The sequence below is a fragment of the Cricetulus griseus genome, chromosome 5, assembly GCF_003668045.3.
Source record: "Cricetulus griseus strain 17A/GY chromosome 5, alternate assembly CriGri-PICRH-1.0, whole genome shotgun sequence".
Classification (NCBI taxonomy): Eukaryota; Metazoa; Chordata; class Mammalia; order Rodentia; family Cricetidae; genus Cricetulus; species Cricetulus griseus.
The window spans coordinates 14,265,013-14,288,499 of NC_048598.1; the positions used below are offsets into that span (position 1 = coordinate 14,265,013).

The 23,487-nt window shown below is 43.3% G+C and overlaps 1 protein-coding gene across 3 annotated transcripts in view; it reads right to left on the reverse strand.

Moving 5' to 3' along the window:
* The window catches only part of Cdc42bpa (CDC42 binding protein kinase alpha), a 184,316-nt gene extending 179,147 nt beyond the window's left edge, over window positions 1–5,169 (reverse strand). For 2 of the 3 annotated variants that reach the window (XM_027418850.2, XM_027418849.2), the window contains exon 1: window positions 4,306–5,164. In XM_027418850.2, the coding sequence (XP_027274651.1) occupies window positions 4,306–4,483 (178 nt within the window). In that variant the 5' untranslated portion in view covers window positions 4,484–5,164. Of the gene's footprint in view, window positions 1–4,305 lie in introns of all 3 variants that reach the window. The other variant, XM_035445642.1, reaches the window with a different exon arrangement.
* Between the last annotated feature and the right edge of the window lie 18,318 nt (window positions 5,170–23,487).

The window sequence follows — 23,487 nt, forward strand, 5'->3', positions numbered from 1 at the left end:
AGTAGTTCCTTAATATTTAAATTTCCCAATTCAAAGCAGAGGGAAACCAATTAAATGAATAGTGAATGTATTAATCATTACTGACAAGTTAGTTTATAATGCCACAACTACTTTACTTCTTATAGCTCCACTATAACTTAAAGAGTTCTATTACTGACATCAAAACTATTACTATATAAACAAACACAGAAACCATAATCTTTCTAATAACTTTTTAAAAACAAAATCAAAGAAAGTCTTTTAACTCTTACTGGCTATAAGCAGAAATCATTCTAACAACTTAGAAATCAAAGGAAAAGAACGCTTTTCAAGTATTGCTGACTGTAACTAGAAAATAATATAATATGAAACTCAGAAGTGACCTATGGTCTTAAGGTGCTTTTATCCCCTTGGGCTAGCACTCACTGACTCAATCCCTTCTTTCTCTCTCCTGCTTTACTTTTCTCCCTCAGGTCATCAGCACCAAAACCAAGAAATGCTATAAAAGAAAAACAGCACACCAGACTTGGAATAATCAGCCTTCTTACTGTGGTACTGTTATAACAAAATGTTAACTGTACCACTACAGAAATGAAATGGACCGTAACAAGGAATCAAATGAAATTGATGAAAGTGACACATGTATTGACTACATATTTAAAAGTAACAAGTCATCTCCTTATAAAAATATGGCAATCATCTCCTTATAAAAATATGGAGTGCCTAGGTAGTATTTAGCATGTAATACCGAATATTTAACTATACTATTCTATTTCAATTACTGGGTCTTTTTTTTTTTTTTTTTTTCCAAGACAAGGTTTCTCTGTGTAGCTTTGGAGCCTGTCCTGGCACTCGCTCTGGAGACCAGGCTGGCCTCGAACTCACAGAGCTCCGCCTGCCTCTGCCTCCCAAGTGCTGAGATTAAAGGCGTGCGACACCAACATCGGCAATTACTGGGTCTTTTAAAGACTTAAAAGACAATACTTTTTGAATTGTTAAAATCAAACCAAAGATGACATCTTGAAGCAAATCTAAACTGTTAAATTTAACCTTAATAATATTCTTGTAAATTTCCATCCCTAAAAGTTAGTAATTCATTAAAAATGTAAACTGAAGACAACTCACAATCTGAAAACATAATCTAGATAATCTAGATATTCTTATACATTGTTTTGCAACGGGAATGTAGTGATAGACTAATAAATGAACAAGGAATGATTCACTACAATACTTTAATGAAAAGATACTACCATTCTTAATCTAAAATCCCCAATAGCTTAAAGATAGTAAACGAAACCACTTCTGATGCATCTCTTACAACACTTCCACTCTTTAATTCTTACGGAGGGAAGAACATGCCAGAGACTTTAGAGCCTAAAGTATATAAAATAATTGCTTAAAAAATTCTACTCTCTTCCCCAGGGAAGAGCACACCAATTGGTTATCCAAAACTAAAGGTTCAGCCCTGAAAATATATATACAAGTAACATTCTGCAGACTAAGCATGTTGTATTTATGAATTTAGGAATACATGAATTTGAAAGAGAACAAGAAGTATGAAGGAAAGGGTTGGAGGGAGGAAAAAAGAGGGGAATGATGTAATTATAATCTAAAAGCATAAAAGAAGTAATTTTAAGAACTTTTTATACTACTGTCTTGAAGTTGAAGAGATAGTTCAGTAGCTTAGAGGGCAAATGTTCTTCCAGAGGACCTGAGTTTCATTCTCAGCACCCGTGTCAGGCAGCTTACAACCACCAGCAGTCAGCTTCAAGGGGATTAGATGTCTGGGGTCTCCTTGAGAGCTTGAACTTACATGTAGCACATACCTACATACAGACCCACACACATACACATACATAACTTAAAATAATAAAATAACCCTTTCTTAGCCAGGCGTTGGTGGTGCACACCTTTAATCCCAGCACTCGGAAGGCAGAGGCAGGTCTCTGTGAGCTCTCGAGACCAGCCTGGTCTACAAGAGCGAGTGCCAGGATAGGCTCCAAAGCTACAGAGAAACCCTGTCTCGAAAAACCAAAATAAATAAATAAATTAATTAAATTATAACCCTTTCTTAAAACTCCAGTAATAGTTTATGAAACTGCAGGGTTCCAGTAATAGTTTGAGACTGCAGGGTTTCATGATGCTATACATCAGACAACTACAAAGATGAGAAATGAAATTATTAATAAAAATACAGTGAATCTGGACTGGGGATGGAACTCAAATAGTAGAGTAATTGCTTAGCATGTATAAAGACCTTGGTTCAATTCCCAGCACTATACAACCTACACATGGTAGTGCATACCAGTAATGTTACATAGCAATTTCAAGACCACCCTGAGCTACAGATTAATATCCTCTCTCAAAATAAATAAATAAATAAATAAAAGAATATAGTGAATGCAGCCAAACACTTGATTTTTTTTAACTTTTTTGGTATAAGTAAATATGTATGTCTAAAGTATATTTTCATATACATAGGAAAATAACATCAAGAAAAGATATTAAATGGAAGATGCATAGGCTATTTTAATAATATGGCAAAATATTCCACAGCATAAAACTGCTATGTAACAGGAAACCAGGAAATAGTTTTCTCTTATACACTAAATTATACTTGCCACTGGGACATACAAAGGGTTCTCCTACTGTTTTGCAAATGAAAAGGATATTAAATGACAATCATAATCACAGACTAGAGTGTCACTATGGGGCCATAATTTAAGGACTCAAATTCCAACTCTAGGAGCACCGAAACCTTTTAAGTCCTCAAAAAAGAAACACCACAGAATTCCTAAGTTTATGAAACACAGGGTGTAAAGTCCCATATGCTATATGAAGTATTGGGTCCTACACATCAAAAGGCAGGTAGATGCAAACAAAGCCAGTGTCAACAGAAAAAGTCCCTGCTCTCAAAAAAGAGGTTGCCTGAAAAATGGTTTAAGATTTCTTACATTCCCAGCATGATGCTGGCAGGCTGTTTTGTAAAATCATTCCATTTACATTCACACATTCTTTTTTTTAACCTTGTAACATCATGCTGCTAGCAATCACTCTTTGAATACTGGCAAGTTGGAGAATTAAAATTGCTTTGTGTGGACATTCTCAAATCCAGGGTTGACCTGAGAGACAAATTATGAACTAATTTGAAAACCAAAGCAACAACGGGCACTTAATTTTTACTTCAGAAAATTAAGCTTTACTTGGGAACAAAGATCTCCAATATAAAAACTGATTTAGCTAACTAAAAGTATTTCAACAGCACAAAATTCTAGATGGCCAAAATCCTTCCAGAGCTGCTGTACCACTCACTACCAGGCTGGGCAACGATTGCAACAGCTAGATGCCAGACTTCCCTCATCCAAGTGAGTGACATCAGAGGCTCAAGCACTTGAGCCAACCCTTCTACCTTGAAGGTCACTTGCAGCATTTACTGCCATCACTGACCTAGTCCACTACTACGGGTCATCACTACTACGGGTCGTCCGGGTCACATCTACACTTAGAAGACTGGAAGCTGAGACTCTCACCAGTATGGATGCGAGTTCGTTTTAGGGTAAAATTTAACACATGTGGAGCTGCCTCCAAACATTCTCCAAACACACACACACACACACACACACACACACACACACACACACACACACACACACACACACACACACACACACACACACACACACACACACACACACACACACACACACACACACACACACACACACACACACACACACACACACTTACTTTTCTATCATTTCATCTCAGGAACCTAGTAATTTTTGGAAAGTCCATGTTTAGTAGTTTCCCTTGCTTGTGCTATATAGAGATGAAATTAAACCCACTGATCACCACCTCCGCGGTCCTGTTGTCCTAAAATAAACACAGACTTCAACATCTCCTCCCATTTCCAGTGATTTCCAAAGCCTGAGAAGGAATGTTTCAACCAACAAATACATTCCCACTGAACGGCTGTTACACCGCCATGCATGAGACAAATGCGCTCAATAATCCCACGTTTGCTCGCCCCAGTATTTGTTTTAAAGCTCTTCCTGCTGCCCCAAAACGCAGTGTAGTCCACAAACAGCGAGGCCGCACACCAAGGCAACAATGAAGTGGCCCAGCTTTACTCCTGGCAGTTACCAAAAGCTGGGGGGGGGGGGAGAGAGACACGGGACACCACAGTCTTGACTAAGTGGTAAGTGGCGTTTGTTCTTTTGTTATGGTTACATACATATTTTTTCATTATAGTTAATAATGCTCATGCCCACCTTAAGAGTTATGCCCACATTAAGAGTTAACAAAAAAAAAAAAAAACTAACTTACCCCATTCCAGATATTCAAGAATGTTCTTTTCTCTTCTCAATGGAGAATTATTGCATTCATCATAAAGACAGATGAGTATGTCCAGCAACGTCTCCACACTGAAGCACTGCCCATTGGTCTGAGCTGGCCCATCTAAAATAAACTGCTCCAACTGCCTCAGACGTACTTCCCCGGACATGTTTGCTTCGATTTCTGCTGGTTTTCTTTTAATGGCCCTTACGATGTCTACTGTTACTACCTGAACCTAAAATTTTAACGGTGTGGTTTTAAAAAACAAACCACTTGTTATTTCAACAACTGTCATGCAATGCCGGTGCTGAATTAAACATCCAACACGCCAGTCACTTCACTTAACGGAAGCGTCTTCAATTTCACCCATGAACATATATATCTTGAGGGTAAGTTTCCATAAAATATAGATTTAATATTTTTAAGAGAATAATACAATTAAACTGTATACTTAAATAAAATAATAATTAAAAGTACAACGAACTAAAGAGTCAACACTTTCTTTCACAAAAAAAAAAATCCTTCATTCAAAATTCAATTTCGTGCAACATAATCCTGAAACGAATCCGGTTGCATCATTAATGAATAAAGTCCTCTTGGCATCAGCAATTCACTTCCCGGGAAGCAGAAAAACTGGAAAAGGAGCAGGAGGGGGGAATGTATGGAGGGGGAGGGAAAGCCAAAAATTCTGCTGCAAATGCTCCCAACCTCCACTCGGATAGCGCCTGGGCGAGTCCCCCGCGGGAAGGGAGGGCAGCTCCCGCAGCGGCTCTCCCGGCTCTCCCGGCTCGGGGCACGCCGAGCCTCCGCTCCCGAGCTCTTTCTCTTCTAGGGCTCTGCAGCGAGCGCTGCTTCCAGCGGGCTGCGGCGAGGACGCGTCATCTTCCTCGGGGCTTCTCCCGGGGCCTGGCCGCCGGCGCGGCCGGGATGAGGCGGGCTGCGGGTGGCTCTCGCGCCGGGCTCCGGGGGCGGCGGCTACTCGGTCGCGCGAGCCCGCTCCATGCCGGAGGCCGCTGGCGGGCGCGCCGTGCCGCGGGCGCCGCGCCCGGGCTCCCGCCGCCGCCCCTCGGAGGGGCTGCGCTGACGAATTCAAAGGACGCGGGCGACAGCCGCGGCGGCGGCGGCGCAGCGGCGGGCGCCTCGGGCAGCGACTCCTGTCCCTTCTTCACAGCCCTGGGCTGAGGGCATCTTTCCTGACGGACGCAGGCGGCTGAGGCGCGGGAGGAGGGGGCGCTGCCGCCGCTGAGGAGACCGGAGGCTGCCGCAGCCGGGTTCCCAACCACTCCCTTCCTCCTCTGCCAGGCCCTCCCTCCCCGCCGCACGCCCTCCCGCGCCGCTCGCGCCGCGCCCCGCGCCGCGCCCGCGCCCGCGCCCTAGCTCCCGCGAGCTGCTCCGCGCCGGGGGCGCGCAGGCGGACCGCGGACGGATGGGCGCCCCCCCCGACCCGCGCGCAGCCGAGCGCGGCGGCCCGAACGAACGAAGGCGAACCGCGGCCCGCAGGAAGGGAATCGCCTCGGCTCGGCTCGGCTCGGGGCGCCCGGCTCGGCTCGGCTCGGCCCGGCTCGCTCGGCTCGGCTCGGCTCGGCTCGGCTCGGCTCGGCTCGGCGCTGCGGCTGCGGCTGCGGCTGTGGCTGTGGCTGCTGCAGCGAGGAGAGGGGGTCCCGGAGGACTCGGGTGTGGAACGGGATGGCCCTCCCGGCCAGGCACGGGCTGGGAACTGCGCCACGCGGCCTCCTCGCCGTCCGGGGTCGTCGAGGTGTCTACTGACCAACCCCGAGCCCGGCTCCTTCCACGTCCTGCGCCGGTACCGTCGGCTTGTAGCCGCCCTAAGAAAACACACCCTGTCCCCCCGCTGTCTACCTGCCCCCCCATTCGTCTTTCCCACGCCCCAGAGTCCTAATTTCTTGTGTTCCTAATTTGCAGCACTTGTGTCATTTCCCAGGATTAAAAAATAATGAGAGACTGGTCTGCTCCACCATCCATGTCGTGCATTCATGTTCTCAAAGGAGAGAGATTCCCATTTCTGTTTCCCCCAAAGTTTCCCGATGTGAAGCCTGGCTTTTTCTCCTCCGGAAATATGCTAGATCATGCCTGTTATTCTCCAGCCAAGGTTACAGCCGACCAGGGACAGTTCACCACTGTCAGCAAACCTGCAGCCCCCTCTGTCAGCACACTCGCAGGTACACACAGCCACTCTGCAACCCAATAGCAACCTAATGCATTTAAATGCCAATCACTCAGGAGTCAAGGCACCTGCTGCCGGTGGGGCCCTTTCTGGGTTTGTAATCTTGATTTTTCAGAGTTCCCTCCAAAATGCTCATGGAAGATCCTACTTTTGCTACAGCTAAACTGGGTCATAGCATTTCTGTTACGCCCCAACCCCCAGAACTGCCATCTGTGATCGTCCCCCAAAACGTAATTTTTTTTTATATTCCTTCCCCACACCCGTTTCCCATGGCAATGCATGTAATGAATCATTTTTACGTCTCAGTAATACAAAAACAGAGAAAGAACCAGGAGTGAAGGCCTAAACATGAGGCTGAGGTTAAAGATGTCGTGATTCACGGGACATTGTGAATCTTTTCTGAAATTTATGCTTTCCAAATCTACTCTTGCCTGCATAAATAAGGACAGCATTATTTTCAATGTGTTCTTGACATATGAGTGATATTTAAATAGGTTCGGACAAAGAATTAATCATTTCCAGCCATGACATCTTTATATGTGTCTGTTCTGTAATTGCACAAGTAATGAAATTGTAAACATGAAATGTCATACTAAACTAGATAATGTTATTTGATACTATTAGTTACTGTTGTTATTTCATTATCATTGGTGTTTACACATTTTAAGAAAAGTGTTACATAGTAAAGGACAATTTTATACCCTCTGTAATTATCTATGTAGGTCAAGACATGTTCTTCAGCCACCAAGTTTTTAAGATGAAGTCGACACATTTTTAACAATTTCATTTGCCCGTGAGAGTAAGTAATAAAGAGGAGCACACTCAGACCAGACCCTGACAACCCTGACTGCCTGGGTTCTAGCCCCAGGACCAATGTGATAGAAATAGAGACTCCAATCCCCACTCAAATCCCCACTCATTGACCCTGAGCTCCACACTCCTACCGGGGCATGCAGTGCACATACACATACAAAATAAATAAACTAATTTTTAAGTCTAAAAATAGGAGGAAGGTAAAACTTGTCGGTTCTCTTTAAATGTCTAACTGGTCACGGGGATGTATGAATTGCAGATCCTACTTTTTTTATAGGGCTTGGAAAGGAATACAGGGTGGCAAAGATGCTGCCCACTGGACCACCCACCCCCCAGCCTTAAACACAATTGTTAACAAAAGTTTCAAGCTGCCTGTCCTCTATACCTATTCTTTTAGCACATGGGTACCACCCACAGACCAGGGTATTGAAATTTTATTAAAAAAAAAAAACTTCCCAAATTATTTAGAGAGGAGAGGAGAGAATTTATTTAAAAAAAAAAGCACAAAGAGAAGGAAGAAGGTTGAACCCAATCAATTTCACTTGAATAATTCAAGCTTAGAGACTTAATAATTAACTAAACACTAAACACATTGTACGGGTGTTATTTTAAATGTTCCACTTGAAGTGTGAATGTGCTTGTTAATGAAACTGAGCTCAAGCCAAAGAAAGGGGCAGCCCCCGTGGTGTTGGTGGTGGTACAGCGCTTGAAGAGCTACAGCAAACCATGGGCTGTCTGGCAGGGTGCTCTTTGGGAAAAGAGCCTGGGGGAAGGTCTTTGTGAAATTCAGCCTAAGAATCAGAGGTTAAATGTATACCACAGCACACACCCAGTGCTGTTGAAATAACCAGACTTTTATGGAGATGTGGAGAACTAACCCTACCATTCAGAAAAGAAAAGACAGAGGACGGGACTACAGAATGGGAGGTTAAGAAAGGAAAGACGTGATTAAACAGCCCCCAATGTAAGCTTTCCAATTAATTCTCCAATTCAGGGCTAAGAGTAAAAAATAAAAAGTCATGTACCAATTAATATTTATAACAACCAGCCCTATGCTTAACTGGTACATCTTACTCAAGAATAGACATAGTTTCAATAATGGAGAGCAAGACCTGGGGAGATAGCTCTGTAGACAAAGTACTTTCCAAGCAAGCATGAGGACTTGTGTTTGATTCCCCAGAACCCACATAAAAAGTTAAGCACAACTACAGGCACTTGGAACTCCGAACAAGGGAGGCAAAGTCAGACAGCTCCCTGATTTGCCAGACTAGCCTACTTGGCAAATGCCATGCCAGTTTTCCTTTACAATCTCACACAAAAGTACACCTGCACACATGGAACACATACATTAATTTATAATAGTAGAGTTCATGCATAGTAGGACTTAATGTAAAGTCAAACCTCCATATTTGATGGCTTTATGTCTGCAGTGTCAGCCAACCACAGATAGAAAATATACTAACAACATATGCACTTTTATGTTTGTCAGCATTCCATAAGTAACTCAGTATAATAACTAATTGCACAGCATTTATATTAGGTATTTAAAATAATCTAGGGGTGTTGGAAAGCATATAGGAGGACATGTGTAAGTTATATACAAAGACTATATAAGGAACCTGAGCAATCTTGCATTATACTGAGGTGGGGGTGGAGTGAGAAGAGGTCCTAGAACCAATCTCCAGCAATTACCAGGAAGTAACTATAGTCCCCCAACCCTCTGCCATCTACAAACCCCCAAGCCTAGTTGTAGAACCAAACCCTTGAAACCTCTTTGTGCATTAGCTGCCTTTCCTGGATAAGTGTGGCCAGCACTCCTCCCTCAAAAAAAAAAAAAACCAAAACAAAACAAAACAAAACAAAAAAAAAAACTCTTTACAGTGAATGGAGACTATCTCAGAAAACCACAACTGGACACGATGTAGAGATCAATGGATTATGGAGATACCAGGACCAACAGATACAGATGCATCATAGCTCCTGCATCTATGGCTCAGGGAACACCTAGGAAGGGGGACAGAAAGATTGTAAGAGCCAAGATACCAGTAAGTCTGCTATGAAACATATCTCCCCTAGAAATGGCTGTATAAACAAGACTGGTAATATCAGTGGACATGTTAACATGGAAGGAGACATTTTTGTGGGGTCCCAGCCCCCTAGGTAGAGAACTACAGGGAACTAATGACTGCTGGGGGAGAATAAGCCTCTTCCAGGGACAAGCCCCTAGAGTGGTTGTCCACTGCAGAGTGGCTGTCCCCAAATATGCACACAAACAACAGACTCAGCAGTGTGTGTGTGTGTGTGTGTGTGTGTGTGTGTGTGTGTGTGTGTGTAGCGAAAAGAAGCTATCATCTTGAGAATGGGAGGAGGACATTGGAGGGACTGAAGGGATGAAAGTAATGTAATTCTATTTCAATTTAAAACATTGTTTCTAATTTTTAAAAACAGCTACATAGAAGCATTGAAAATCATTTGCTCTCTCCCCTTTAAGTCCACTTATCCTCTGAAGACAGAGTGCAGTAGCAAATGTGAGTCCTTACATCAATAGAGAAGTCCCACCCTTCAGAGGGAAAAAGGAAAGTGAGAGACTTCCTAATTAATGCTTGCTTTCTTTTAAAACGTTTTAACTTTTTGCCATTAGTGGCAGGGGTGGGTGCTTGCGAAGGCACACATGTGGAACTCAGAGGACAGCTTTGTTCCAGAGTTTGAACTTTAAGTTTGATCCTCCCTCGACACCCATGTATAAAGCCCAGTGAGGCTACTCTTGGGAGGTAGAAACAGGAGTGTCCCCGAGGCTCACTGGCCAGCTAGTCTAGTCAAACTGATCACCTCCAGATTCAGTGAGAGATCCACTTCTAGGAGGGACCCTATCAAAAACGACGTTGAAGAAGAATTGAGGAAGGCACAGATGTTAACCCAAGGCACGTGCACATACCTCCACACAAATGCACACCTTATAAGGGAAAAAAATTTTAAGGGGGCTAGGGTATCACTCAAGAGTATATATGCTTGACAGGATTCAGTCTCCAGCACTAATAATGAAAAATCAAAATTAAAAATTGATTTTTAAAATGCTCTATTTTTAAACAACCATTGTGTGAACTATCATGGTTTTAATGGCAGCAGCTCTTCTATTTTACATTTATTTTGTTTTTTATTCTGTCTGTCTGTCTGTGTGTGCATGTGTGTGCTTGGTTAACTTGGGTTCACAAACTAACATTTCCCACAGCTTGTCAGCAGATCTTGCCCGTTTTGCCCTATCTTTTCATCTCTCATTAAAGCACTACATAAACAGAATTTTTGAAACTATTTATGGTCAAACATAATACAGATAGTATCCACTGTCAGAACTACTAAGTGACTTTGAACACTGAAAAGATAACTAGAGGCCTTTTATAAATTCTATCTGCAGGGAGCATTTGCTAAGCCTCTAGGCTCCAGTGTGATGGTAAGAGTCCTCTTGGTCCTGAGCTGGGATAGAAGCATGGAGCTAGAACCTAGGTGCTGACAGCCAACCAAGTGAGCATTGAAGGGTCTGCTTACCACACTCTGGAAACTCTGAGCACAGTAGCCAGTGACTTCCACAGTACTGAAGCAACGGTCCATCCTCATCCCACCTCCACAGCCCCCCTCTGACCTCTGAACAGTGTTTGATTGCTTATCAATTGGAGCATTTTCCCTTCACGTGGCTTCTGCACTCTGATTCGTCCTTCTCACTCTTTCTTGGTCTCTTTACTGGATCCTCCTCACCTTTCTGATCACCAAACACTGGAGTATCCCTACTGGAGTATCCCAGTCACTTCGAGCCTTCCCTCCTCTTTTATACCCATTCACTGGGTGATCTCTAGTAACTTGGTAAAAATTTGGATACAGTGTCTTTCAAAGACTTGTTGGTTGAAGGCCTGACACCCCCCCCCGTAGCAGTGTTCAGAAGTCATTGCGTAATAAGGGCTCTGGCCTGGATACATTCATTAACTGATGGCTTCATAGCTAATGGACTGTTGGAAAGTGTTAGAAATTCTAGGAGGTGGAGTCCAGTTGGCAGAATTATACTTCAAAGGCCACTTTGAGTATGCCTTTGAAGATTATATTTTGTGGCCAACATATTCTCCCCTCTCTTTCTTTCCTTTCTTTGTTCCTGGCTACCATGAAGTAAACATTTCTGCTCTACTATGCCTCCTCAGCCCTGAAAGTCAAATGACTATAGACAGACACCTCTGAAGCTGTGAGCCAAAATGAATCTTTAATCTTTTAAAGACAAAAGACTTAAAGCTTTAAATATTATGTGTGGTGGTTTGAAAAACATGACAGATTATTCAATATTCCTACTGTGAGTTTGGGTCTATATCACTTCAAGTGACCCACTTGCAACAAATAGAATACAACAGAAGTGACTACTTAATAGCCCAGGCTGGACCATATAAGACATATAGCCTCAGGTTGTCTATTGGAACCTTGCAGTTGACATGTAAGACAAATTCAACTGTCCATAGCTTCATACTAGTAAGGCGTTTGAATCATTTAGCATTTCTAGACAATAGAGATGTCTACTCAATCACCAGATATGTAACTAAAGATGCTGTCTTAATTAGGTTTCCATTGTTGTAATAAAACACAAAGGCCAAAAGCAACTTGGGGAGGAAAGGGTTTATTTCAGTTTACAGTTGTAGCCCACCATGAAGGGAACTCAGGGTGGGAACTCAAGACAGGAACCTAGAGGCAGAAATGGAAGAAGAAACCCATAGAGGATTGCTGCTCACTGACTTGCTCTCCATGGCTCATGTAGCTTGCTTTTCTATTCAACCCAGTACTATCTGCCCAAGGATGATACTTACCACAGTGGACTTGGCCATTCCCTATCAATCAAGAAAATGCCACATAGACTTGCCTCCAGGCCACCCTGATAGGGCATTTTCCCAGTTGATGTTCCCTGTTCTCAGATGTCTCTAGCCTTGTATTAATTGACACACCTATCATTCACAAGACCTTCCATGATCTGGTCCCTATCTGCCTCCCCCACCCCACCCCCACACTTCGTCTATCACCACTCCTGAGCTTATCATGCTATCATTTTACATTCCAATCACCCCCCTCTTACCTCCTTCCACCCCCCTCACCTCCTCCTACCCTCCCTCATCTCACCCCAAGGCCACTCCCAGTCCACGCCTTCTCAGAGGTAAGGACTCCCAGGAGAAGTCAACATAGTCTGGTATAATAGGTTGAGGCAGGGCCCAGTCCCCCTCCCATGCATTAAGACTGAGCCTGGCATCTCACCATAGGAAATGGGCTCCAACAAACTAGGTCATGTACCAGGTTTGTATTGTGATCCTCCTGCCAGGGTCCCCTCTGATAGTCCAAGCTTCATAATTGTCTCCCATATATGGAGGGCTTAGTCCAGTCCCCTGGATTCTCCACAGTTGTAGGTCTAGGGTCCATTAGCTTCCACGAGCTTAGTTCAGCTGTCCTATAGATTTCTCCATCGTGATCTTGACCTCCCTTGCTCATATGATCCCTCCTCCCTCTCTTCACCTGGATTCCCAGAGCTCAGCCTGGTTTTTGGTTGTGGATCTCTGCATCTGGTTCCATCAAATACTGGATTAGATGTCTATGATGATAGTTGGGGTATCCATCAATCTGATTACAGGGGTAGGTCATTTCAGGCATCCTCTCTACTATTGCTACGAGTCGTAGTTGGAGTCCTCCTTGTGGATTTTACCAGGTTTTCCCCTAAGCCCATAGTGGCTCTCTCTCTTAAGATGTATTTGTCATGGACAGCTTATGTTGTCAAGAATGTGGAGTCAGGGGAACACTCCTCCACTGCTGGTGGGAGTGCAAACTTGTACAGTCATTTTGCAAATCAGTATGGCGGGTTTCTAAGAAAATTGGGAATCAGTCTACCTCAAGACCAAGTGATACTACTCTTGGGCATTCACCCAAAGGATACACACACAGACACCACAAGGACATTTGCTCAACAATGTCCATAGCAGCATTATTCATGAAACAACCTGGAGGCCCATCAACTGAAGAATGGTAAGGAAAACATGGTACATTTGCACAATAGAGTACTACTCAGGGGTAAAAAATGAAGATCTCATGAAATTTTCAGGCAAATGGATGGAACTAGGAAAAACCACCCTGAGTGATGTAACATGTATAATTTTCATGCTTTTTTATTAGTCTGTTAAAAATCATTTATACCAGGCTTGTCGATACAAAACTCAGAACTCAGGAGTCTTAAACAGAAGGATAATGAATTCAAGACCAGCTTGGACTATGTAACAAGATCATAAACTCAAAAACCTAAACTCAATTAAATTAAGCTAATAAAAGTAAAGTTTGTAGAGCTAAGGAGATGACACAGTGGTTAAGAGTGTGTATTGCTCTTGCAGAGGACCTGAATTGGAGTCCCAGCACCCACACTAGACAGCTCACAACTGCCTCTAACTCCAGCTCCAAGGGATCTGATACCTTCTTTTGTCTTTCTGGGGCATGGCACTCCCAAGCACAAACCACACTCACACAGACATAATAAAATAAAATAAAATCCTCATAGTAAAGTTTGTGTGCTTTGAGCAAAACACTGTCGTAACATACCCCATAATAAGGTAAAAGAAACTACCAGTTATTGATTGATCATAGACTATGCCTTATTATCAAACTGGAAAAAAGAGAAAACTCAAATGAGTTGACTAACCTTGAAGCAAAGAAAACATTTTCCTGCGGAGGTTTGTGCTACTGTTTTCCTTCTTAAAGTTAGACAAGTCAAAGAGAACCATTTCCTTAAGAGAAGATTTATTTTACACAGACCAAAGGGAAAACTCTCAATTATCAGGCTCGTGAATTCCAAAATCAGACAGAGATTGTGGGACTGTAGTCCCTGAGGTTGTAAGTGTACACTTCAGTTCAGTTCTAACAGGCATCCTCTCAGATGGCTCAGAAACCACCTGCCAGAAGGTAAAAGGACGAGAACAGATGCTCTCTGCAGGCCCCATTCAGCGGCAAGGTTCAGAGTCTCCACACCAGTATGGGGGACTAATTAAACTCACGGTCATATGCTGGATTACACTTTAGAATAGACCGTGACCTTTCTCTGACCCAGAGGATAGCAGCATCAGCCATTTTCAAGTGGAAGAAATACTGTGCCATCAGCAATGTGCTTTTCCATGAGAAATGTAACAAAGAATAATAAAATAATAACAAGTATCAAGGCAAACCCCAGACCTGGCAACAGTGTCAGGAGTACCTTTCATTCACCGCAATGAGAACAATTGAAAATTTGATCTGAGCGCTTGACTGGGGCCTCTCTCACATAAGAAAGGCCACCAGCTTTGTAGACTATAAAGAAAAATTCAGGCAGAGGGTAAGAAATATTGTAAAATAATTTATAATTAGTAGATGTTGGACCTTATTCCAACCACTTGTTCAGATACTAGAAAGGCTTAGGCTAAAATAAACACCTAGAGAACTGTATCAAGGAAAGACATCAGAAGAAAAGATATTGTTCTTTACTGTAACAGTGTGTTAACTTTCCATCACTATAACAAACGCCTGAGATAATTCATTTATAAAGGGGAAGTGTTTAACTCACTAAGTATTGACGGTTTCTGTCGGAGATTGGTGATGTTGTTACTTTGGGCCTGTGGTGTCACATCCTGGCAGGAATGTATGGCAGAGCAAAACCACTCTGCTCACGGATGAAAAGTGAAAGAAAGAGGAAAGTGTTGGTTTCCTATACCCCGCTTCAAAAGGACACCCTGAAAGGGCTTAAAGGACTTCTTGTTAGTTTCTTTGCTTGTTGCTATGACAAAATGCCTGGCAGAAGCAACAGATGGAGCAAAAGGTTTGTTTTGGCTGATGGTTTCTGAGAGCCTTCAGTCCATCATGGCAAAGAGACATGACGATTAGAGTAGCTTCACCAATGCCAGCAGGAACACATGGTTCCGGCTGTTAACCGGGCAGTAGCTGTTGACACAGCAAAGCCCAGGAAGCAGAGGAAGCAGGCCCAGAACCTGGGCAGCTATAACCCTCAAAGACCCACTTCTGGACATTTACTCCCACAAGCCAGGTTCCACTTTCCACAGGGTCCACAGCCTTCAAAGTAAGACTACAAGCTGGGGACCCAGCATTCAAGTCCCCTGCGGGGACGCTGTAGATCCACACAACAACAACCTGCTACTAGGCCCCATCTATTACAGGTTCTATCCACTCTCATATGTCCTCCCTGGGGAGCACAAGGCTCTACCGCAGGGACCTTTAGAGGAAACTTTAAGATCCAAAGCATAGCAATTAGACCTTGCAGTTCTTTGAAACGGTTCCTCCTAATGATAATGTGTGGTCCCATAGAAACAATTGTTCATTACAGGATCATTTTCTGAGCAGTGGACCTGAGGAACGCTTGAACTATCCACAGCCTTTTGCTCATGCTGCCTTATAAGGACACCATTTATTTAACAGCCTCAAGGTAAAACATCATGTGTGACTAGGAAGCAAAGGTTTCCTCTACATAAAAATGGAAAGGGGCCAGCTCCCACTGTTGTCCTCTGACCTTTATACATGTACTGTGATGCACACACACACACACACACACACACACACACACACACACACACAGTAATAAAAATTTTTTAAACAAAACAGTCTAGACAGTGATAAACTGCCAGCTTGCTCTCATTAAGTAGCTCTTACTTAAGACAGTAATTAATCATCCCACAAAAGTCTTAACTAGTCACTAGTAAATACAAATTATTTTTTAACAAGATATATTTTGTTTATAAATTACATCTGTATATGTCTGTGTGTGTGTGTGTGTGTGTGTGTGTGTGTGTGTGTGTGTGTGTGTGTGCACGCGCGCGCTTGCGACACATACTTGAATGCAAGGACCTGAAGAGGCCAGAAGAGAACATTGGGTCTACCGGGAGTTGCAGGTCGTTGTCAGCTATTGGACTCGAGTACTGGGAACTAAACCTGGGTCCTCTTCGAGAACCCAAGGCTCTTAACCTCTGATCCAGCTCTCCAGCCCCCACATTATTTTGTTTAAAGATACTACTAAAGGCTAAGAGTTTAGCTTAATGGTACATCTACCAAGAATGAGGCCCTTAGTCCCATCCCCAGTACCATTAAAAATAAATAAATAAATATTACCAAGATAGCTTATTTTATTCAGCTAATCACAAGTACTTAGCAAAGCCCCAATTTATATCAGGTACAGAGAACAAAGTATATGTAGATGACGCCCAAACCTCATTGCACAAACCCCCAAAGATATACTTTATTTACAAATTAGAAGCCAATATTATCAAAATCCTTTCCGTTGGAGGGGGAAGATGATGGTAGAAAAGGATGAAGCAAAAAATTTCCCTTGAGAAGACGAGGGCGAATGCATCTTTGGTAACTCCTGAAGTACACATAAAACAGAGAAACTAACTTTTTTTTTCCCAAAAATGAAAAGAATGAAACAACATTCTTGCTGGAGAAAGCAAAATGAGAGAGAAGAATCAGGTCCCTCTAGGAGAGACAATGGTGTAGATGACCAAACCAAGCAAGCCTAACTTAGGTCTCCTGTGGGTAATTGAATATTCCAACACCCTATTCTATGAGGACAGGTCTGGATGGAGCAGCCTTTGAGAGGAGACAGCTACAGCTGTCTGGTGGATTCCGGGGTGTTATACATGATTATGACTATTCCAGGTGACTGCAGCACTGGTTGCTAAAAGAGGCAGGAAGAGGTCAAACGTCGGGAACAGAAACCAAAATCCAAGAGGTTACACACATGCTAACCCGGTGAAAGAACAGGGCTTAGTCAGGAGCCTCTGGGGTGCCTGGGGGCTGAATGTGACTCTGCAAGTTATGAAACAAGGGCCATTTTCAAACTCTTACAGACTGGTGGGGTGTGCCTGAAATCCCCTCTTAAGGGCGGAGCCAACCTGGCCTACACAGAGAGAAACTCATCCGGCAGGGAGGGGGTGGGAGGGGGCGGCAAAAACTAACAAATAGAGCCAGGGAGATGGATCAGTTTAGTAAAGAGCTTGTCACCTAGGGTAAGGGCCTGAGTTTGGGTCCCCGGAATCCACATAAAAGTCAGGCATAGAGCGGGGCATTGGTGGTGCATGCCTTTAATCCCAGCACTCTGGAGGCAAAGGCAGGTGAATCTCTGTGAGTTTGAGGCCAGCCTGGTCTCCAGAGTGAGCTCCAAAACAATACAGAGAAACCCTGTCTCTGGGAAAGAAGGAAGAAGAAGAAGGAGGAGGAGGAGGAGGAGGAGGAGGAGGAGGAGGAGGAAGAAGAAGAAGAAGAAGAAGAAGAAGAAGAAGAAGAAGAAGAAGAAGAAGAAGAAGAAGAAGAGAAGAAGAAGTCATGCAGTATAGTGCACACTTGTAAACCCAGCTCTGGGGAAGCAGAGCAGACAGAATGACTCTTGGGGCTTGCTGGCCAGCTAGTCATGCCAAACTGTGGAGCTCCAGGTTCAGTGGTAGACCCTGTCCCCTCCCAGACATAAGGTGGAAAATGGCTGAGGAAAACATCTGATGTTGACCTGTGGCCTACACACACACACACACACACACACATAAACAGAAAGACATCTTGCTACCTGTTGGTCAGAGTTCCTACTGTGAATGATAAGATCAATCTAAGCATAGCCTTGGTCCTCTGTGGAGTAAGTACTGAAGGTCAGAACAGCTATTGATAAATATAATCAATCTAAAACTATCTCCCTCACTACCCTAGCACAATGCCCAACACATGTCACAGTCTGGCTATTGTTCTGAGTGAGGCCAAGTCTGGGAACCTCTTTCACAGGCTGCACACAATACAAAGTTTGGGTTGGCCTGCCTGCTAGTGCACTAGACTTTGGCCACTGGAGCTAAGATGCAGAGTGCTGTAGCATGAATAATAAAAAACCCAGAGACAGATAATAGGGTTAAAGCTGAAGATCCGAAAAGCAAATCAGCCAGCCACTAGCTCTTACCTCTACCTCGGATCAAAATGAGGGATCCTGTCTCCATGAATCCTTAGACTGCACTGCCCTCCACCAAACCTCAGACTTCCCCAGTTCCTGTTTCCTCCTGCCTTATATTCCTCCCTAGCTCTGGGATTAAAGGCACGGGATCCCTCTTGCTGAGATCACCTTCCTGTGGGATCTGTTTCTCTTGTAGACTGGATCACTTTTGTGTAGCTCAGAGTGGCCTTGAACTAACAGAGATCAGTCTGCCTCTGTCTTCTGAGTGCTGGGATTAAAGGTGTGTGCCACCACTGCCCAGCCTCTATGCCTATGGCTAGCTTTGCATTCTGATCTTCAGGCAAGCTTTATTAGATCATAAACAGATCTAATCACAACAGAGTGCTTTCTCGCCTAGTTGGCTACTGTGGAGCCTGTTCACAGTGCAACTCCGAAGATTAAATAATAAGGAACTGTTGTAGACCCGTGACCCATGGTTTACAAGCAATTTAGCCTCGTAAGGGAAATGACTTGCAGAGCTAGGGGAGTTATAACGCCCTCTTCAAGGAACAATAAGATGGCAATTAGATGCTACCACTGTGATTCCTGACTGCAGCTGAATATTCACTGACTTTCTCACACACGCCCATTCAGCAAGCATCCATTGAGCACTGACTGTATGCCAGACAGTGTGGTAGATGTTTCAGTCTGTGAAATTTGAGCATCAAACCACCCTCCTTGCTAATGCTCTCTCCAGCCTTCTCTTACTCTCCTCACTTCAATCTGAACACACCTTTCTATAGCAATTCCTTTTACTTCTGTACCCTCTGTTTTCTTTTCCCGATCTCTCTCCCTTCTCCTCCTGTTTCCCTCTGTCCCCTCCCTTCTCTCTTTCTTTCTCTCCCCCCTTCTCCCTCTCCCTTGCTGAGTTTTATAGCCTATGCTGGCCTCAAGCTCACAATGTCCCTGCCTTAGCCTCCTGAGTACGGGAATTACAGGCTTCTCTCAGCTCACTCTCTTTTTTATTCCCTTACCTTCCCATTACACTCTCTTTCCTTAACTTCTCATAATGCTGAATGGAAAATAGATTAAAAATAGTTACTATGTAATTGGTCTCAATTATTTAGAAAAAAATCCCCTTAAGGAAGCTCCTGTTAGATGCATTAAGCTTGGGGGAAGGGGCCAAATAACACGATGGTAACACCAGTATACTGGCAGATTGGATGAGCCAGCTGCCTACAGGAGACAGGGCACCGAAGGGAGACAATGCCAGGAATGTGTTTGCTGGCTACTGGTGAGGGCATGTGGATAAAGGAAGGCTTTCCACACGGGGCTTTCCACAAGGGCAATGAAAAATGGGTCATCAGTGCACATTCCAAAGGGAGTCTGCCCTGAGTAAATTTTCTCACACCATTTGTTCTGATTTCCACAACACACCTAGGAAGGAGGTAGGATTGTGACTATTTGTTCTGATTTCCACAACACACCTAAGAAGGAGGTAGGACTGTGACCTGCAGTTGAGGAAACAGGCAAAGAAAGTGAGAGGTAGAGATGGAACTAGCCCAAGACCAAAGCCCACTGTAGTGAACGAAGAGAACCATCCTGAACCTAACAGCTGGGTTTGCCGGAACCAAGTCAAGTTGTAAAAGGGGACCACCGTGAGGGGTTCTGAGGGCTCATGGCCACAGTATGCTACTCTCCGTCAACACTGTGCACAAGGTCCTGAGCACAGACAGTTCAATAAAAGATTATTGGATATATAATCAAGATTCAAGATAGCAATACCAGAAACTTCTAAATTGGGAAAATCATCAGTACACCTATTAGGGTTGTTTTTATTATTTTATTTTTAATTTAATTTAATTTTATTTTTTGGTGTTTTCGAGACAGGGTTTCTCTGTATTGCTTTGGAGGCTGTCCTGGAACTTGCTCTGTAGACCAGGCTGGTCTCAAAGTCACAGAGATCCACCTGCCTCTGCCTCCCGAGTGCTGGGATTAAAGGTGCGCCACCAACGCCTGGCTAGGGTTGGTCTTAAAGTCAACTTGTCACAAATTAAAATTGCCTGATCAGGGAACCACACCTGAAAGGCCATCATGATCACCTTAATTGATTTAGGAAGACCCACCCAATTGTGGGAGGCACCTTCTGGTAGCAGTCCTGGTAAAGGAGTGTATGGCAGAAGCAAGGTGGCTGGCCTTTTGCTTGCTTGGCCTACACGCTTGCCTTGGAGTTGATCTGCCTTGCTGCTGCTGATGATGATGATGAGGAGGAGGAGGAGGAGGAGGATGCTGATACTGATGATGATGATGATACAAATGATGATGATGACGATGCTGATGCTGATACTGATGATGATGATGATGATGATACAAATGATGATGATGACAATGCTGATGATGATGATGATGCTGATGCTAACAGTGATGATGATGATGATGATGATCCTTCACTAGTATGGGAACCAGTGTTTCTAGGCTTTCATTGCAGGCTGATGACCACCAGCTCTCTAGGAGCCTTTCAGATTCGGGGAACTAGATTGTGACTGCTGAGGCACCCAGCCTTGTGGACCAAGTAACTACCAGGTTCACGGGCCCTCCAGTGTCAGACAACCATTATGAGATTATTCCAACTGCTGAGGCTACCAGCCTTTAGGACTGAGCAACTGTAAAGTTCTCAGCATCTCAGGGGACTCAGGCTTTGTTACTATTTACATTTAAGCTAACTTACCAGATTATTTAACATACACATGTGTGCGTGTGCTTGTGCGTGTGTGTGTGTGTGTGTGTGTGTGTGTGTGTGTGTGTGTGTGTGTGTGTTTTCATCCCATTAGTTCTGTTCCTCTAAAGTGGTGGTTTTCAGCCTTCCTAATGCTGTGGCCCTTTAATACAGTTCCTCATGTTGTGGTGACTCCAACTATAAAATTGTTTTCATTGCTGCTTCATAACTGTAATTATGCTACTATTATGAATTATGATGTAAATATTTTTGGAGACACAAGCAGTCGTGACTGACAGGTTGAGAACCACTGCTCTAGAGAGCCAGCCCTAACTCATACAATACCCAGATCAGGAATGCACAAATATTCCCGAGGCAAGTCACAATTTGACCATATTTCCAATACAAGTTCAGGGTCTCAAGAGTCTATTATACAGAAGCCTGAAGAATTCCTTCTAATTCTCTCATTTTTATAAAATCTCCTATCATGAACTTGTAAAAAATTATTAGAACAGAAATATATGTGTGTTTTTGTGAATCTTGATGTCATGGACTAGTACATTACTCAGAAAATACTGAAGTATATTGAATAACTAACTAGGCACGTCTATTCTTTTGGAAACTTGACACCTGTTAAATATGCCTGATAGACTGTAAAAGTCACTCTCTTTACATCCATTTTTGAAAGTTAATTTTATTTGTTTGTTTACTTGTTTGCAGTGCTGTGCAATCTAACCTAGCCCTAATACATGTTAGGCAAGCATTATATACATACATATCCAGATCTCATAAATGTTAAAAATTCACATTTGTTTTTCAGGCTTCTGTATAAACACAAACTTCAAAGTATTACATTAGTACATATCTACAATAATTTAGTCAGTTTGATCATGTATGAACATACATAACCTGATTGTTTCTTCAGTTAAACTTTTACTTGGGGATAGTCATGCCTTCGGTGACACTTTTACTACGATATTTCCCTGTGTGACAGTATTTTATAGCTATAGTTAATCTAGAGTCCTCAACTCTTTCCAAGGGATATTTGATTAGTGTATGTCAGGTCTGAAGATGGAAGACTATTGTGCCTACCTTCCCACTCATTTTCTATTAGAATGAATGTAAAACTAAAACTCAAAAAGTATAAGGAAGAGAGAAAAGCTAAGGAGATGGAACGGTGCTTTCTGAACATGCAATATACATATGTTGGAATATGCTGCGCCCCCAAAATATTACATGATTAAATTGTTTAAGGTAGGTGGAAAGAATTAACCTGGGGTCTACTTGAAACCATGGGAAGATAACGATGACTTTGAGTTTCAAGTTTGCCATTCAGGATCTATCACATATATTTCACATAGAACACACAATTGGAGGACTGGAGAGATGGCTCAGCAGTGAAGAGCGCTTTGTGCTCTTCCAGAGGACCCAGGTTTGGTTCCCAGCACCCACGCTGCAGCTCGCCACCTTCAACTTCGGTGCCAGGAATTTGATGCCCTCTCCTGGGCTATTCGGGCACTGCATGCATGTGGTGCAGGCAAAACGTATCCATACAGTTTAAAATAAATAAATGGTTTAATGAAAAAAAATTAAGTCAACAATCACCTGTGGTTTTGCCTTTTTTGTTTTCACTTTTAGATAGAGTTCTACTGTGTTTCCTAGGCTGACCACAAACTCCTGAGACCAAGTAATCTTTGCACTTGGCTTCCTGTGTGCTGGGACAGCACCCCTTGTTTCTGGGCTTTGTGAGTCCCAGAAACTCAATGGAATCTTTATTAATAGAAATTCTTCAGTACTAATGTGCAAAATTTTATTTCTGTGCATAAGATAATAACAGGCCTTTCTATATTTGGAATGATAGAACAAATCTCATCACAAAACTGCAGAATTTGAGAATTATAGAATTGAAAAACTCACTCGTGGACCCAGGATGGGAATCACAAAGCTTCTGCTTGGAGATCCCACTGGCAAAGGTTTTAACACTTTACTGGGAGATTGGGGATTTAGCTCAGTGGTAGAGCACTTGCCTAGCAAGTGCAAGCCCTGTGTTCAGTCCTCAGCTCTGACACACACACACACACACACATACACACACACACACACACACACACACACACACACACACACACACAGACAAAACAACACTTTACTGGATTGTCTTAATCATTCAAACAGTCTAATTTCCCTGCATAACAACATACAATGTCAGCTTGCAGTCATGTGTTGCTTAATGAGATGTCTGCATTCACAAATGTGTCATTGGGTGAGTTCGTCATTATGTAAGCATTGTAGAGTGCACTTACATAAACCATGATGCCCATGTCAGCAGGTGACAGAGTTAACAGTGGCCATCGTCTCTGCAGCCCAACTGAGACACCATCATGGCACAGGATCACAATATATATCTGAGAGTCAGCAACTTAGAATCTTCTGAGAGAAGTTCTTCTGTGAGACTCTTTCATGCATCAGTGGTCAGTCACACATTAGTCTAGCCAATCTGCAGCCTCCCTGGGACAAAGG